The 17,004-nt window shown below is 48.1% G+C and overlaps 1 protein-coding gene across 13 annotated transcripts in view; it reads right to left on the bottom strand.

Moving 5' to 3' along the window:
* LOC1276782 (WD repeat-containing protein 47) overlaps nt 1-17,004 on the bottom strand; it is a 65,921-nt gene that overhangs the window by 25,363 nt on the left and 23,554 nt on the right. The window contains exon 1 of one of the 13 annotated variants that reach the window (XM_061647313.1): nt 13,319-15,009. The exons of the other annotated variants lie outside the window; for them this stretch is intronic. Within the exon in view, the coding sequence (XP_061503297.1) occupies nt 13,319-14,401 (1,083 nt within the window). The 5' untranslated portion in view covers nt 14,402-15,009. Of the gene's footprint in view, nt 1-13,318; nt 15,010-17,004 lie in introns of those variants that run through there. 13 annotated transcript variants of the gene reach the window in all.

Here is a 17,004-nt window from a genome sequence, read left to right as displayed (position 1 = left end):
AAAAGTATTTAAAAATCCACCGGTGAAATTAGGCAATTCGTGGGGATAGAAATTTGTTGTCCTGCTTGACTGAGCCTCCGGGGGCCGGGGACACAAAAGCGCATGGCGTACCACCCCTTCCTTACTTGCTTTTCTCGTCAAGCGACTCTCTGTTGCTCGTAAAGCGATCGCGCTACAAACCGATAAAATATGCAAATTATGTTTCCCGCGATACTGCTGGGAAGCTGTACCACCTCTCTTTCTCTCCCTAACACACACACTACCACGTCGACGTCATTACCGGAAGAAACCGTTACACCGGCACCGGTTGAATCATCAGCCATTACACCTGTTTTTTGTTGTTGTTGTTGCTCCCTTGCCTTCATTTGCCTTCACAAATTGTCGATGTAATACTCAAAAATTTCGGTTTCGTTCACTTTCGAACCCAACAAACAACAGCAAAAAACTGCAAATCGAAACCGAACCACTTTGTTGTTTGGTGCGCACACTTCATCCGCAGCCCACCCTTCACAGGTTTGCCCAGGCACATAAGTTCCTTTTTTTTGCTGCTGCTGCTGCTGCTGCTTTCGGATGCTTGTTTCCTTGTCTCTGAGTGCGCTGCAGTAGCCGCATACTGATGCGTTTTGAGCTCATCCAACAAACAGCACACAAACACACAACAAGCGCGGCTTTCTTGTGCCGCCAGGCAGCTTACACAAGGAGGAGGATGCTTCGCTTCTGGGGAGCAAAGAAAAAGCACCACTCTTGGGTTGCAGTTTGTTTCCCTTTTTGTTTGAAGTGATCGTTATAAGAAGCGCGGTGGTTGCTTTTTAAAAGCATCAAAAACAATCGCTCACCGGCAGCTATGGGATGAGATCAGGTTGAAGGGAAAAATGGAAAATACTAATAATAAAATCACACTCTCATCGATGGGCAAAGGAAGGCTCCCGATCGATTGATGGAAGGATGGTAGGTGCGCATTATGCAATCAATATATGCTGCACCGTTTTGTGCTGCTGTGTGCTGTGAAGGTAAAGCCCATCCACTATCGGCCGGCAGTAAAATTCAATCATTTAATCAAGAGCCACACAACACAACCAGCCCTATTGCTGGTAAACGGGTGGTTGGAAAACTGTACGTGAGCGATGCGTTTTGCGCACCAAACGGTAGTTTTGGTCGATCGGAGATCGAGATAACGATCGAACGATTGTGTGATTAAGCGCTGCACATAAATAAGCAAGCTAAGAGGTTCTAAGCGTTCGGTCTAAGGGCGCTCACCATCTTTGATTAGATGGAATAAATTCTTCCCATGCGGGATTGAGGTCAGCAATATGGTTATAGACAAACAGAAACAAAACCAAACACTGGAAAGATAATTCTTCTATAAAGACTCACATACACACATTAAAACAAATAGCTGCCCTTAACGCTTGAAGCGATAATTTGTGTTCGCCTGTGGCTTTCCAAGGTATATTATGGATTCGATCTACAAATTCTCACTTTTTGTTTTCCCGCTTGACGTTGCTCTCAAGCCACTACTGGAGCATGCGGTAAGGAATGTTCACTGTAAAGCAAACGTGTATTTTTTCACTTCATTTCGAATCTATCGCAACCAGTGAAGCAAGAAGATTTACCAAATAAAAACCTCCCTTTTACCCCTCTCAAATTGAAGGTGAAGCGATGAAGGTAACACAAGTACAAAAATACTCTGCCACTGAACACACCCACACCATCATCATCTCTGCCTCCCAGCCCAGCGCACAAATTTTCACGTCATTTTCCGAAGGAAAAGTCAATTAAAAAGATGAATAATCTCTTCCCTTTCGAAAATCGAGAGACAATGCCACTTCCCCCCTCTCCCTTACACCCGGGTGGTGGGATGCGGGGAAAACAGCTTAGCCGAGAGGGGTTAAAGAGACAACAAAACACTCTTCCTCTGTGAGGGCTGTGTGGGTGGAAAGAAGTGAAGCTGAAAAAAATAAACCACAACAACAGCAACGCCACCAAATTAGATCGGTTTAGGTCGTGTCAAGTGTGGGAGGAAAAAGAGAGAGAGATAGAAAAAAGGTATTTTCCTCCCATTACACCACCCCGGGACGCGTTTGGAAAATTTTCGCTTTCACTTCGGGAAACGCATTGGGAAGGGGACTGTTGTTCCCCACAAGCCACCCCCCAGCTGGCAAACGTGACAACAAACACGTCAAAACAAAAGACTTGCGTGCCAAAGGGGCAAAGCGACGAACCCGCCACTTGCCGGGGTTGAAATTATGAAGCTTGTAAGGTCATTTATTCCGCGCGGGATTATCTTCGCACGTCGTATCGGTCGACCAGGCCTTACTGTATTACTCGTGCGGATAATATCGCGCTGGAGCTGGTCAACCAACAGCACCGTGAGCGATAGAGGAGAGGGGTTGTTTAAAGCGAGAAGAGTTTATTAAAATTCTGAATTTGACGCGTTTTCCCACAGGCGGGAATGTGCGATTCGCTTCAGTTTGGAAGCACAACAGACACTTTCTCTCTACTACATGATGGTGCTGTCGGTAGTGGAGCGTGGAGGTGTGTCACCGCTGACACAATGATCACGAGAGCACGATCTTTTGACAGGGGATGTTTGCGAGGGTTAAAACACAGGGGTGGAAGGTTGTGGAACGCTAATGTGTTTAGCCCTCTCGGGCAGCGGCACAACACCACACTGCTATAATATAGTAGCAATCAGTCGGACACACGCATTTTGCAAAACCAAACGTTTCACACTCTCTTTTTTCATACCCCCGAGCACTTTGGTGCATTTCACTACCTGCGGTGCCTCTGTGGATCGACCCAACGACAAAATAGATCATCCTACAAAAACAAGGAAAACGACCCGGTGCTGCATCATGTTTTGATCATGCGCATAAAACTCAGGCTCCAGCGTCTCCGTTCGCTTGGAGCGATCAGACCGGGTAAAGTGATTAAGATATTTCCCTCCCTACCACTACCAGGGTGCGGGATTCGTTTGAACGGATTCATTTCCGTACGCACAACACAGGTTTGCTCGTGGCGGGGCCCATGATTGATTGATCTATCCGACCATTTTTGTTGCTGTTGTTACTCCTTTTTGTTATTATATCGCTCAATCTATGCGTGAAAGTTTGCAACTGGCGCTACACGATCAAACACACAGACCGACACACACACACACGGCATAATGACATTTTCCGCGAAACGAGTCGAGTAGTCAATCGAGCCGAAAGCTTGAAGGCTAAATTAACATTCAAATTGAAGGTTAATTGAAGCCGCTGCTGGCACTAATCGTGAAATCGTTCATTCTTTTCCGTTTTTCTCACTACAATGTACTCTATTATAAAGGTATAAAATATATGTTTCAAAATGTGGCAAATAATACGCTGCTGCTCAATTGCCCGTTACGATTTGGCTTAGTTTCTCTGGCCATTATCCTGTCAACAGTTTGTTACCATTTTGTTTGACAACAAAATTGGTCGAGCAAGAGTCCTTGCTCCGCTGGACTGGTTTGTTTTTCAATGTTTTAAACACATCTTTCCTTATAGAACCAAACGGAAAAAACATTTTCTAAACCAACCACCCTGGCCCTGGCTCAATGTCACAGACACACACACACACGTGTCAAGATGGTGGGCGCTGAGTGTAATTTGTGTAATTGCTTCTCGGTGGCACGAGAGGTGCAGTAAAACATTCTCAGCCTAAGCGCGAAACAATTGGGCAGGTTCGTCGTCTGCCTCGCTAACAAGTCTTCGCTCGATTTTGGAGCCATAGCTGTGTTTTTATTCCTTTTCCCTTCCACCAACCAACCCATTATTGACTTAAATGGGTGAAAGAGGGAAATTCGCACACCGTTCCCTACTCCCAAACCTCCTACCCTCTCTCCCTGCGTCGCTCCAAAACCCGATTGCCATAAATCATTTTTCCCGCGCCGGGTGACATCGTGCCATTGATTGCATCATCATCACGCGATCGGGGGTATTTTCTTCGACAACAGAGAGAGAGAGAGAGAGAGAGAGAGAGAGAGAGAGAGAGAGAGAGAGAGAGTAAGGTTTTTCCAACCGAAAGCAAAATCGACAACCCTCGATAGTGGAGCCGATGGTGGGAAACTGGGAAGCAGAAAAACAATTGCCATTTCCTTCCCAACAGACACAGGCTGACACATTTTTCCCATAGTAAAAACCCGAACCCGTGCAAAAGATAAAGAGTTTGGAAGAGTTTGGCAGATTAGTTACTGCCGTCGACCTGCACCTGCCCTTGCCTACGGTACTAGCTATCCGTTACCGACAAACCAACCGCTCAAGGTTGTTAGAGAGTGAAGTTTGGAGTGTTGATAAAAATTTGCCACAATTATCTCGTTTCACTTTCGCTTTTTTGTAACATTTCTGTTGTTCTCCGCCCGTGTGACCCTGTGTGCTTGGGCAATAGTCATCACCACGCCGTGGAGAAGTCAACTTTGCACTGCTTTGCTCGTTAGGTTTCATTCCAGCACGAGTTTTTTATTACCCATAAATCACATTCACACATTGAGCGAGCCTTTAATAATAATGGCAGCAGAAGAATCTTGCCTTTGATAAGTTCGGCTTTTTTGGTTACAAACAGTTGCAGCGGAAAAACAAACCACAACGTTGGAATTGTCGATATCGACCGGGGCGCTTATGTCATCCCGTCCTTCGCGGCGGCTTTGTGTGTGTGTGTGTTTTTTTTTTGGGGCGGATGTTAAGCAAAGCTCGCTCGTCCGCAAACAACGTTGCAGAAAACGCGCGCTTGATTGATGCAGTTTAATGTCACTACCTAGCCTTCACCTTCTCCGCCCCTCCACTTATTTGGGTTGATTTGACAATTTTTCACTTTCCCAAAAATGTTGCGACCACCGCACTATGCAGCAGCCAGTGGGGAGACTCCATAAAAATAATTCCCACTCACCTCTGCACGCGTGAGAACAGACGACCTCGGCAAGGAAGGGAGGCAAATTCCGTCCCAGAAAAAAAGCCACCGATTTTGTCATCTTTGGTTTTGGTTGTGTTTATTCACTTTTAATTTAGTGTGAGACACATTAGATATGGATCGGATCAGCTTCTTATCGAGCGCTTCATCATGCCCTGTCATAAAATCGTCATAATTTGCGGCAAGTAATTAGAGGGTTTTTTGATAAAGGTGGCTAAGTTTTACTTCTTACCCACTGTGCTTTTCCTGACAGCGACTGATCAACGACGGAGATGTGGCGGAGATGAGGTGGAAGAGATTCCGCCCTGTCATTATGTTTTGGCGCGAGCAGGCGTACAAAGGAAAACAGGCAACGCCGGCATATCGGCAAAGCAAATCCGAAACGGCAACAAACCCACCACTCGCTTGCCTGGACGGAAAGTAAGAGCCGAGAGCTTTCACCCCACACACCGGAGGGGTTCTTTTCTCACCCGGTAGTAGGATCTCATCTCAGCCCGACCCGGTTGCCCCCAAGCGAGAGGAGGAAAAAGCTATGGCGCCCCCAAAATTATTAAATTTAAATTAGATTACACCGGCGATCGGTTCGTTCGCTTGGTGCCGGACGCCAGCCAGCTCATCATCAACCATACAGAGTTGAGGTTCAACAAAGTCAATTCAAAATGCTCGCGCGATCAAATAGAAACCACACCGGCCACACAAGCGAAGGTTTTCTTTATCATGGCTCCGGACGCCACATTAAAGTCTCACAAAAAAAGACCGCCGACTGCTGTACACCACATGGCCACCCCGTTCTCTCAGTACGCACAATTCTTCTCCCGTCTGCTGCTGCTCCTCCTCCCCCCGCACACCAGTGATACAAATATGATTACCGATTTAGTTTCTCCGTTTCACTCCTTTACCTCGGCCTCATAATTTCACGTGGAGTAATGATGCAATTATTCTGATCTCCCAAGCAACAACCACCAACGGACAAGGAACGGATAACCCCTCAAACACGTTGGGTAATTTTACAAATCGAGTAGCTTTGGTAGGTGTTTGGTGGTTGTGTGATGGGCAGTAATACACTAACTAAGTAGCTTCGGACGTACTTTTTTGCTACCCTTTTCTACTCCCTCCGGTTTGATCTAACACATCCACCGCCGGCGAGAACAGACGGTTAAAGCGTAGCATTCTTGTACACGAGGCGATGGGGGAGGCCGCCGATTACCGTTAAAAGAATTCACCCAAGCGGGCAGGGTGTCTGTTGTGTATAATAATGATCACTTTTGGGTTGCACGTGTTTCACCCTTTTTTTGCGAGAGCGCGCGGGCGCACGAGCCATAGTTGAATTCTTTTTCGGGGTTGGGTTTTTGCTTTGTGTTTTTTTTTGCCAGCTCAAATTCAGCTAACCAGCTGCTGTTGTAGGTGTTATGCATCATACCTTTTCCTGTACCAATCGCTCGACCTTCCATGAACCTTAGGCAACTATATAGGTATATGCACACTAAAACAGCGTGTACGGGTTCGTCGTCTACTCTTTGCTTACCTGCAAATAAAAATAAAGAGAAGAAAAAAACAATGTTAATCGAGACGTGCCTCTTTAAGGGTAACGAAACCGAAATTAATGCATTAAGTAGTAGATCACACACTCGCACATACCCGTACGCCCACGAATTAACTGGGCCGAATGCGACGACCACAAACATACATTAGGTAATAAAAAGGCCGCGGTTGGCACACTTCTTCACCTTTACCTTTTGCGCATTCGATAAACACAACGTGGCTACACAATCCCCCCCAAAAAACAAAACAAAACACAGTAACTCGCCTCCCAAATGAACGAACGCATCACGCTCGCTTGGATAACTAGGTGTCAAAAAATGTGATTGTCAAATTATTTGCCAACCCTCCAGGCCTTCAATCGTACCGGCGGTACCCTCCCCCCGGCTGTTGCTGAGTGAAAGAAATCGCCATCGATCGTTAACGCTAACGCCCGCTCGCTCAACGAAAAAAAAAAAACTGCTGCCTCATTCCATGATGATGGACAACGCGCGATGGATGCGATGATGATGATCCGAGCAATTGAGGGACGACACGTGTGAAGGTGTGATGAACGGTCGCGGCAGACTTTTCCATCTGTTTCTGTTATTTTTTGCCATTTAAACGCTACCTAACCTAACAGCAAAACGCCCTCCCCTTTCCTTTTCCTTCTTGTTATGTCACCTTTTCTTTTGCTGGAAAGGGATTTGTTGTTGTTTTTCACCAATCTTTTATTTTTCCTCTCGCGATGTAAGGCTTTTCGGTAAGGGTTTTTGGGGGCAATTGTTATGAAACCACCCAACCAATGTGGAAAGGCGGATCCCTACTTGTAACATACAAGTGGGCAAGCTTTATTAGTTCAACCGTCGTGCCCATCGAGGGTTTATTACGTCCGGTGTCAATGGTTGACTGTTTCCTGTTAAACTGCCGTGACAACCACTGTTTCTGTCCACTGTTGCAGCAGCAGCAGCAGCAGCAGCAGCAAATTCAGCCAAATTGCCCCTCCCTTTGGGGGGGGGGCGGGGTGCACAGTGGAGACTCCAAACTCTTCGGTAGGCAAATTAGAGGTTCGCCGTCTCGGGCGGGCGAAGTTAAAACAATCAGCCCTCCCGAAAATGGGTACCCATAGCGAGCGAACCGTACTGTAGTGGCGGCACATTCGTTTAGGAGGAATTTAGCGAGCCATTGCTAATTAGCTCTCGTTAACGTATTATCTGTTCCGGTTCGGTAGGGCTGGGGATGAGATGGATGATGGGCACACACACACACCCAGTACCACGAACGGATCGGATTAAATCACACCGAAATAATACACAAGCAGCTAGTTAGCGGCCATGGTGAAACATGTGTTAGATAAATGCTTAAAAACCCAATGGCTCGAAAGTAGAGCAGATACATAATTTTGCTGCTGTTGATCTGGCGATGGGTTGTGATGGACGAAATCATTTTCGTTTTTAAACCATTCACTCACCGGCACGAGCAGCTTTTTATCAACGTGGTATCAAAATTAAAAGGACAGTCCCTCATTCCGCCTCCCCAAAATGTGAGGAAAATAATGACGCAAGAGATGGAAATAGATATGCCCACGAGAGACTTCAAAACTTGAAAACACCAACCAAAAGCTACAACCCTGTGTGAAAATGCACGATTGCATGCAGCTTGCATGCGTCACAGCTTCACTAGCTTGTGTGCAAACAGCTTGCACAGCTGTACGTTGCATGCAACAACGCAAAATGCTCTCGTGAGATCCTCTAGCACGCAGTCACTCACAACAAGCAGCACTCACGTAGAGTTTAATTGAAATTGTGGCACTTTAAATTGTAATATTTCAGCAAAATAAATTTTAGCATAAAGATTCTTCTTATAAGATGTATTAAATGTAAAGCGTCCCAAAAAACGAGTTAAAAGATTAATTTACAATTTCCAACGCAAACACTCCGTCCCAAGCACATGATCTCTTCCCTCTACCAGACCAACCACTGGATTGAAACATGAGCTTCGCTTGTTAACGCAAAGATCCAAAGCGCAACAGCGCTCGTCGCCGTATTGCGTTTCGAATTGCCATTTATTTTCACACTAATTAATTTTACATGAGTTCTACAAAGCTGCAGGGGCGTTGTCAACCCGCAACAGTAATGACACCCTTCCATATGTAACCAAACAAGCGAACCGCTCTCCCCATTTAAAACTACCCCACCGCAAGCATGGGGGATGGATTCAATCTTCTGCAGTGTGCAGCAGCAGCAGTAGTGGGTTATGATCGTGGGAGGACGATTATTCAAAAACAACAACAAAAATCAACCTTTTACATTCAAACACCCTTACACGATGGCCCCTCTCCCGTACACATCGTATCGCTTGACCGAGGTAGGATGATGGGAGCGCAGCCTATTAGAGCTTTTTGTTTTGCCCTCTTGCCCTTCTCCCCTGCGTTCGGCCACCCCACCCCCTTGTAAAGGCGACAACAAAGCAAGTAACATTCCGGGCACGATCACCTCCCCCCCGCCCGTACACAACTGATTTTTTAATGAATTCCACCACCATGAGACGGGAATGGGAGAAAGAGTGCGCTAGTACGCTTGTTCTTTTGGGGAGAGCGGTTGACACAAAGATGATGATCCAGTGGTTCCTGACCAACAGATATGGAGCCGCGCGATGAGCGTTAAAAGATTGATGGCGAATTGATGTCACAGCGAGACGAGCGGCGGCACCCTGGACACGATGTACGTCAATCGGTGTCACCTTTTGGGGCGCGGTGTGACGACGTTGTTCCTGTGCTCGGGGTCGGACATCAAGTCGATGACATGTATATCCCTCCAGCTGGTGTGTCCGCGATCACGTATATGGAGAGGGTTGAGCAATAGGGTAATACATTGTTGCCAGAGAATGAACGTTAACCAATTTATCAACCAACATCCGGACATCGGTTTTATCTCTAACGGCTTTGTGTGTTAACAAGATGCCGAAAAAACGGATTCGATTAAGTCGATAGAGGAACATCCCATCCATCGTGATCGTCCGACTAGAGACACCAATCCAATGGTTGATTTACATAGTATAGTCAGATAAATTGTCTCTTTTTATTGCCATCTTGGAAATGATCCTAAATCGATGGCTCTAACACCCATCGCCATTGATTGCCATCGAAGCCAATCTTGCTTCAACACAGGCAGCAGAATAAGCTTTCACAAATAATTGAACCATTAAATAACAAACAGAATAACGTCACCGAAGCCATATGCAACCATCATGAGCAGTAAAATGGTAAGGAGCGGTTCCCAAAACAGGCGTCATATGTTAAATTTCGCACCTGCGACTGTGAAGCTCTCGTCCCTGTTCCATCTTCTTCTCGCAATGTAAATATTGATGCACCATTGCCCCACAAACTACTGATTGCCACCGAGCAGAAGCGTTTTTACTGACACGACCCTCGTAACATCATAAAAAGAACCCAGAAGGTATTTAAGATCTAACGAGACGAGTTTTTTGCTCTCCTCTCTGTTTGCTATTGAGTGTCTAAACTATTGAAACTCTGATTTTAATAGAGCTGGCAGCCCCGTGTGGAGCCAGGCCGCGATAAAACACTTCTCAGCTGTACGACAATTCGGTCGTGAATTGTTTTACGACAAGACGCCACCGAAAATCACACACATGACGCTCACGGGGAGCTTGGTTCTTTTTTTTTTTGGGTTGTCTATCTCTTTCTACAGGTTATTTCTAATGAGCAGCAAGGTTGTCCAGCAGCGTGTCCACCACAACATCCGCGTGAAACCATTTACCATACAAGGCAGCAGAACTAGAATACACATTCTGGGATTAACGGCGAGCACCACCGACCAATGTCCGAGTAGCTGGTTTCGGCTTACTATGAACCAGTTCCTTCCAAAAAAAAACTTTACAGCAGTTTACATCTTGGGACAGACGGAGAGAAGGCACAACAGCAGCAGCAACGTCACGCACTCATAAAATCACAATATTTTGCCACACCATTTTCGGCGCGACCGACCGAAAAAAGCGTCTTAGTCTCCTTTCTAAGCACTCTAGCACAGTTGCCACCGTCGACGGCAGACCGGGAGGTGTTTGTGGCGGCTGGTGGCATTAATAGGTCAACAAAGAATGGGGATATTCTCATACAACAACAACAACAACAACAAGAGCGAAAAAGAAATCCGTCCCAGACATATCACACACGTTCGCAGGACCAACGCGGCACGGGATCGAACCGCGACAAGATTTAGCTTTTTACCCCTTCCTTCAAAAGAGATGTCCACACACAGACCTCAACTCCCGACCCAGGCGACACTTTCCGATCCGTCATCATCGGGCGTGTGTTTGCTCTCGCTCGAGAGCTAAACTCTCCAATATGAAGCCCGCTGCCCGTGTAAGGGAACGACAATGACGAGCAGTCGAACCTCTGGACGCTTGGGCACCGACAGTCGTCGTCAAAAAGAGCTGTCCAGTTTGGCGCGTGTGGGTGACTTGAAGCGATGCCTTCCGCGCGAAAAGCAGGCAGAAGGAGTGCCTTGGGTAAATAAATTTCAAAACAAACGCATGTTCAATGAACTCGCGCACCGCAACGAAGGTTTGCCAAAAACAGGCATGTTTCATAACGCCGCGCAGGCCTGGGGGGCAAGCCTGCCTGCCAAGCTGGATGATTCATGCTGCAAATAGCGGGAGAGGGGAGAGGTTTAAATACTTAGAATTAGTAACTCCAGACTTGTGGAAACCAGCTATATCCAAGATTACAGAGCGGAGGAGCACGAGTAAAGTGATGCCCAACGACAACAACGTGAACATGAGATGTTTAGTTAGAGCATCACTAAATACAATGATCAGATGATCCCGACGACGACGACGACGACGACAACTGGTAAGATGAGATATCTTCCCCATATTCCCTATAGGGCACATGACACACCGGCTTACGTTTGCAATCGCATATTCTCCCTCCAAGGGTGCACCATAAACAATTATCGCAGGAAGTGTTACATTACACAAGCTGTTCCGCTGGTATCAGTTCAAGTATCGAGTGTTGAGGTTGTGTGGTGTTTGCGGAGGACGAGCTACACAACACAGGACCGGTACACACAGAAGCAATTTGCATTCTTATCTTCGTTCGTCATCGTGGTTCGTCCAAACACAGGCAACAAGCGAACCATCGTTTCAACCCAGCCAAACTCGCTTTGTCGGGTGTCCCGCTTTAATCATAGTGCTTTTGTAAACGACATTTACCCGCGTTCACAACCAGCAATCAACAGCGGGGTCTTGCACGGGTCCGTCGTGTATCGGAAATCAGCTAAAACGATCGCGTACACCACCTACTCCTACTACTACTACTACTGCTCAACCAGATTTTGATTGCTGCTCAGATTTCTGTGTCCATGGAGCGCAATTTGTGTTCCCAGCTCTCGTGGGGTCGTGGGATTTTGCAGTTCCAATCGGTAGCGTGTTGGAGTGACAAGCTGTTGTAGTGTTCGATCTGTTGCTGCTGTACAAGTAGGTAACCAAGCTCTAGCAGTAACACATCCTATCTTGTTGAACAAACTGCATGACACGACGTAAATTGTCTACAACGAGGTTCTTACCTTCTCAGAACCTACTCCGAAATATCTTCTGTCCCGACTAAGACGTCTCGTATTATAAGCGAGCTGTTTACCAAAACAATTTACATACACACAGAGGCACCTCCCTCAAAAAGCAAGGCAAACAGGAACACAGAAACGCAAAAATTGCACGATCTTGCGCGTCCTCCCGCCGCTTCAATAGCAGCAATAATAAAAACCCATAAAATTATCCCACGCATCTTGGCGCCACCACATCATCATCTCACGCCACACACCAGCGGAACCAATCAATCTGCTGCACCGAAAACCCTTCCCCGCAACTCTCTGGTGATCTACGCCAAATCGGCGGACGAATGACCCCCAGGCGAGCGTTACGTACGAAAGAGCTCTCACTCGGCTCGGCTCAAGGAGCATTACCATTTCTATCGACTCTGCACTAACCTTCCGCAGCGTATTGTACACACATTGTGCGATGCGTTCATGCGTTCAACGCGAGTCTCAACCGTAATAAACGATCAGACATTGAAGCTGTACATACGTACGCACGCAGCAGCAGCAGTGGAACTCGGAAACGCCAATGGCATGGGGGACGCCATTTTGTCACTGATTTTGCCTCTCGTTGAGGAGGTTAATTACGCCGAGGCTTTCACCGGTTCATTACCGGATCGTAAGATCTTGTGTGCGCGGCCTTCACGGTCGGGAAGGACGGTTCCGCCGTCGCGCCACACAATGGGCCTCTTCTTCTCCAAGCCGTACCACACCAAGTCTGACACAGATATCGATCATGGTGCTCATCATGGCGAGATCAAACTGGCGCCATCTCCAAACCCGAACCATCTCTTTTCTATTCTCTCCACTCCTACTGTGAGCTTAAATTATGCGAACCAAGTAAAAAATCATACTGAAAGACACTACTGGATCAAGAGCAGTGCCTGGTGAAAGGAACGCTTTATGATTCTGTGGCACGCTTCTCCCCCTGCAGGAAGCATGTTGGAGAGGCACTCCCAGCATGAGTTCCCATCTTTGGAGTTGGCACCAGGAACTGGGAAATTCTCTAATCTGGACACACGAAGCTGACTAAGGGGCCTTACTGTACAACACCGTGCAAAAATGGTCATTTACTCAACCCCACCCCTTCGCGATTCGTGATCACACATTGGCAGATCGTCGTCTCTTTGTGCTTTGCGGCACAAAAGTTTCCGTGGGATCCTTCATCTCGGTTGCATTATTTTAACAGTAATTGCAAGGCAGAACGCACGCGACCGCGTCCACCTGGGCAGCCCACTTATGGCATTATTCTAACGAATTACCTCATGGTCGCCACTAATCGAGGCATCGTCGAAGCTGCTCGCGAAGCTGCTGTTCAGCACCTTGATGCGATCGATATCGTTCGTGCCGCCCCCGCTGCCACTGCTCGCGTCCTCGTCGCCCCCGAACAGGGACGATGCGTCCGACAGGCGCCGCGAGTAGCGCCGGCTCGCGTCCAGCGAGTCGATCGAGATGCGGCGCGAATACGAGCTGTAGCTGGAATCGTTCGAGTTGCGCCGATTGTGCTGCGCCCCATTGTGGGGCATCAGTCCGGCCAGTCCCGGTGGCTTCGCGATGCCCGAATCGAACGACAGGCGTTTGGTCATGTCGCACAGCTCGTGCTCGCCGCTGTCCTCGCTGTCTTTCGATGGGGACGATGCCTTCTTCAGGATCGAGTGGAGCTTCATCGTCGACAGGCCGTCGTCCAGATGGAGACTGCTGCGCTTGCTGTTTATACTGGAGCGTCGGGTAACTCCAGCACCTCCACCACCGATTGAGGGTTTGCGGCGAAGATCCACCGTCGATACGGAGGTGGCGCGCAGCATGGACGGGAAATCGGCCGGATGTTCCAGCGGTCTGTTCGACAGGGGTTTTATCGTGTTCAGCACAGGCATACTATCGCGACGCCGCGGATCCGCAAACCCGGACAAACTCTTGCGCCCGGTCGGGCTCGGTGCGATCACGTAGTGGGACTGCAGATCGCTAATGTTGGCGATCGAGTTACGGTTGCCCAGTCGGCTGCGTCGCCGTGCGGCCATTTCCGCCTCCCGGCCGACGTTGTAGATGGAACCGTAGGAGGGTCGCTGCTGCGGAAGCTGCTTGCCCGCCCCGCCAACCGTCGACAGATCGCCGACCGAGCTGGCGATCGAATCACGGCGCCGCACCGAACACACCGAACCACGCCGATGGGTGCCGTGCACGCTGCATTTGCGGCTGGTATGCGATTCAATGATTTTCACTTCATTTTCCTTCTGGTTCTGGTTGAATATTTCCTCAATTTTCTTCAGCTGCCGATCGACACCGCAGAACGAACGGTGCCGATGGTTCGCATGCTGGTGGTGATGGTGATGATGCACGTTCGCCATCGTCGACGGGAAAAAAGATGGTCACCGGACACTTTCTGGGACAGCTTTTAACACCCCGCAGGTTTATGCAAACACACGCACGCACACACCGGACAATATAAAATGTATAAATCCTCCTGATCGGTCAATCGACAACTCAACTTCACTTCAACGACAAATCGTGACTCACACACTACACGCGCCTGGCTGGCACCAGCACGTTTACCAAATAAAGCGCCCCGTGGATGCAAACGGAACACATCGGGACACTACCCAGGTGGCCGAAGATACACAAAAACAAAGTTCCAAGAAAGATTCTACTAAAATTTGTGCTCCCAAGTAACATTCACTTAAAGCACACCACTTGAGCACTTCAAACACTTCGCTCTTTACTATTGTAAAACCCCACCGGGCATGCTCGTGTACGCAACACACGGAACGCGTCAAGCTTCTCGACGATGAACTCGATCGAACGTCTCAAACAGAACTGATCCGCGGCTCAAACGTTCTGTGTCGCGACGGTGACGATGCCGACGACAAACGACGACCGCCGGTCTCGCGTGAGTCTCGTTATTATTGCTGCCCTCTCAAGCTCGCGCTGCTCCAAGACGAAACGACACTCCAGCACGGCACTGAATACGCCTCGTCGTACCGGGGCACAACACACAGGCAAAGTAGAGATACAGAGAGAGAGAGAGAGAAGTAGCGCTCAGCAACTTCACACAAAAAAATGATAAATAAATCCCATCATTCCAGAGCAGCGATTCGCTTCCGCCTCACCGACGGGAGAGAAGCATTTGTATGGCAAAAAAGGGCGAAACGGTCGAACCACCGCGATGGCAATTTATACGAAACATTTTCTCGAACCACGTGATTGCCATCCACATCGGGCGTGCGTTGGGAAGAAGCACATTTAAATTAATCACAAATTGCATTCCACCAGCGGGCGGATTTGCGTGCGCAGCGCGCAACTTTACATCGTAAATTGATAACCATCGACGACGAGAAAGTCCTTTTTTGGTGCTCGATTCCCTACATTCCTGCCGGCTTGATGGTTGGCACAGCTTATCATGTCCTTCTTCGCCCTGCCCATACAACGTGTTTCAAGACAAACAAAGCTCGTTGCTCCTTCCCACGCGGTATCACACCTTCCAGTTGTTGCCACACGTCGTCGTGCTTAGATGTTTTCAATAGTTCACATGCAATGTGCGCGCATCGCGTGCACATGCAGCTGATCTGATAGGTTGACGGTAGATGCTGCCCTTAGCCTGCCGCTGGCTAGCCCACATAAGGCAAGACAGAGCGTGCAAATTCAGAGCGCGGTCGATTGTCGGTTGTTGGTGGGCGACATTCAAGGTTTGTGCAACGTGTTCTCCACGCCGTGCCACACTTTTGCAGTGGGCACTCTCGACCTCATCTTACGGTCATAGCGCTCCCAGGAACAAGCGGCTGGGTGGGGGGGGGGGGCATTGTACATCGAAGTGCATCTTCTTCGGCATCGAGTATCGAACCAAACGGAAGTAAGCTGTGAACATTCTTCGCCGAGAAAGAACGCGATGATGAACGTTCACGCAGCGTTCATTGCTGCGTGATTTCTCTTTTCATCTTCACATACCACTCGAGAACGCTTGTCTCGTACTCTCGGCACTGCTGGCAATTGAGACTTCTAGTCCGCGATCGACTCCATTAATCATGATTAATGTAACGAGGCCAAACCGTACAGCTGAGATGCATGCGAAAGTGTCGAGTGGTTACATTGGCGGCGATTGCGCGAAGAATGCTTTTCATCCTACCATCGTAAGACGATTTAAACCTCCACCATCATTAATACTCAAATAAAAAACGCGAGTCTCTTGGAAGAATTACCCCCAATAAATTGCTCTATTACAAGTAATGCCTTCCATTGCCCCATCATTACACACATGTGTTCCGCAAATAAAAACAAACGACGCGTTATGGTTCCCGCTTTACCGGTGAATTGTGCGCGCACGGTTAACGACGTCGTCGTGTCGTCGCCGTCACTTGCGTCACATACGCAAGCAAAGTCGGTCGATAGTTTAAAAATGACAACTGACTAATATGTCCCTTCATGTCACCCCCGCAACCATAGATGACACCAGAGTTGAGCAAATATTGGCCAATGCTTCAAACTCCAATTGACGGTACGGCACGACGCCAAGAGTTATTGCTCACACAAACACGGTAAGCGACGGAATGCAATGCGCACTTCCTTCACTTCCGCCACGATGAGGTTGGTTGAGTGAGAGGAGTATTTGTGTACGCCAAAAAAAAGAATGCCTCAACTAATGGTGCTCACGACGAGTACAGCCAGCCCATGCCACGGCTAATCAATAATCAATTGCTCTCTAACGATTTCGGCACCGAGAGGTTCGCACCGTCGATAAGTGTGTCACTTTAATGGGTTCCGTTTTATCTTAACGCCATCGACCAATTATTGTGAAGTCAACCAACCACCCACACCAGTGGATCGGATTGTTTTGTGTTTTATGTTCTAACCCACAGCAAGTGGAAACGATCAATCGGTGCAGTATGGGAAGCTGTCGATGGATTTCGTAAGCCGCAGAAAACAGTTTCGGCCCCCTCACTCATTAAAAGCTCCTTCA

Source organism: Anopheles gambiae, chromosome 2 (genome assembly GCF_943734735.2).
Source record: "Anopheles gambiae chromosome 2, idAnoGambNW_F1_1, whole genome shotgun sequence".
NCBI classification, from domain to species: Eukaryota; Metazoa; Arthropoda; class Insecta; order Diptera; family Culicidae; genus Anopheles; species Anopheles gambiae.
This window is presented reverse-complemented; position numbering and strand designations above follow the sequence as displayed.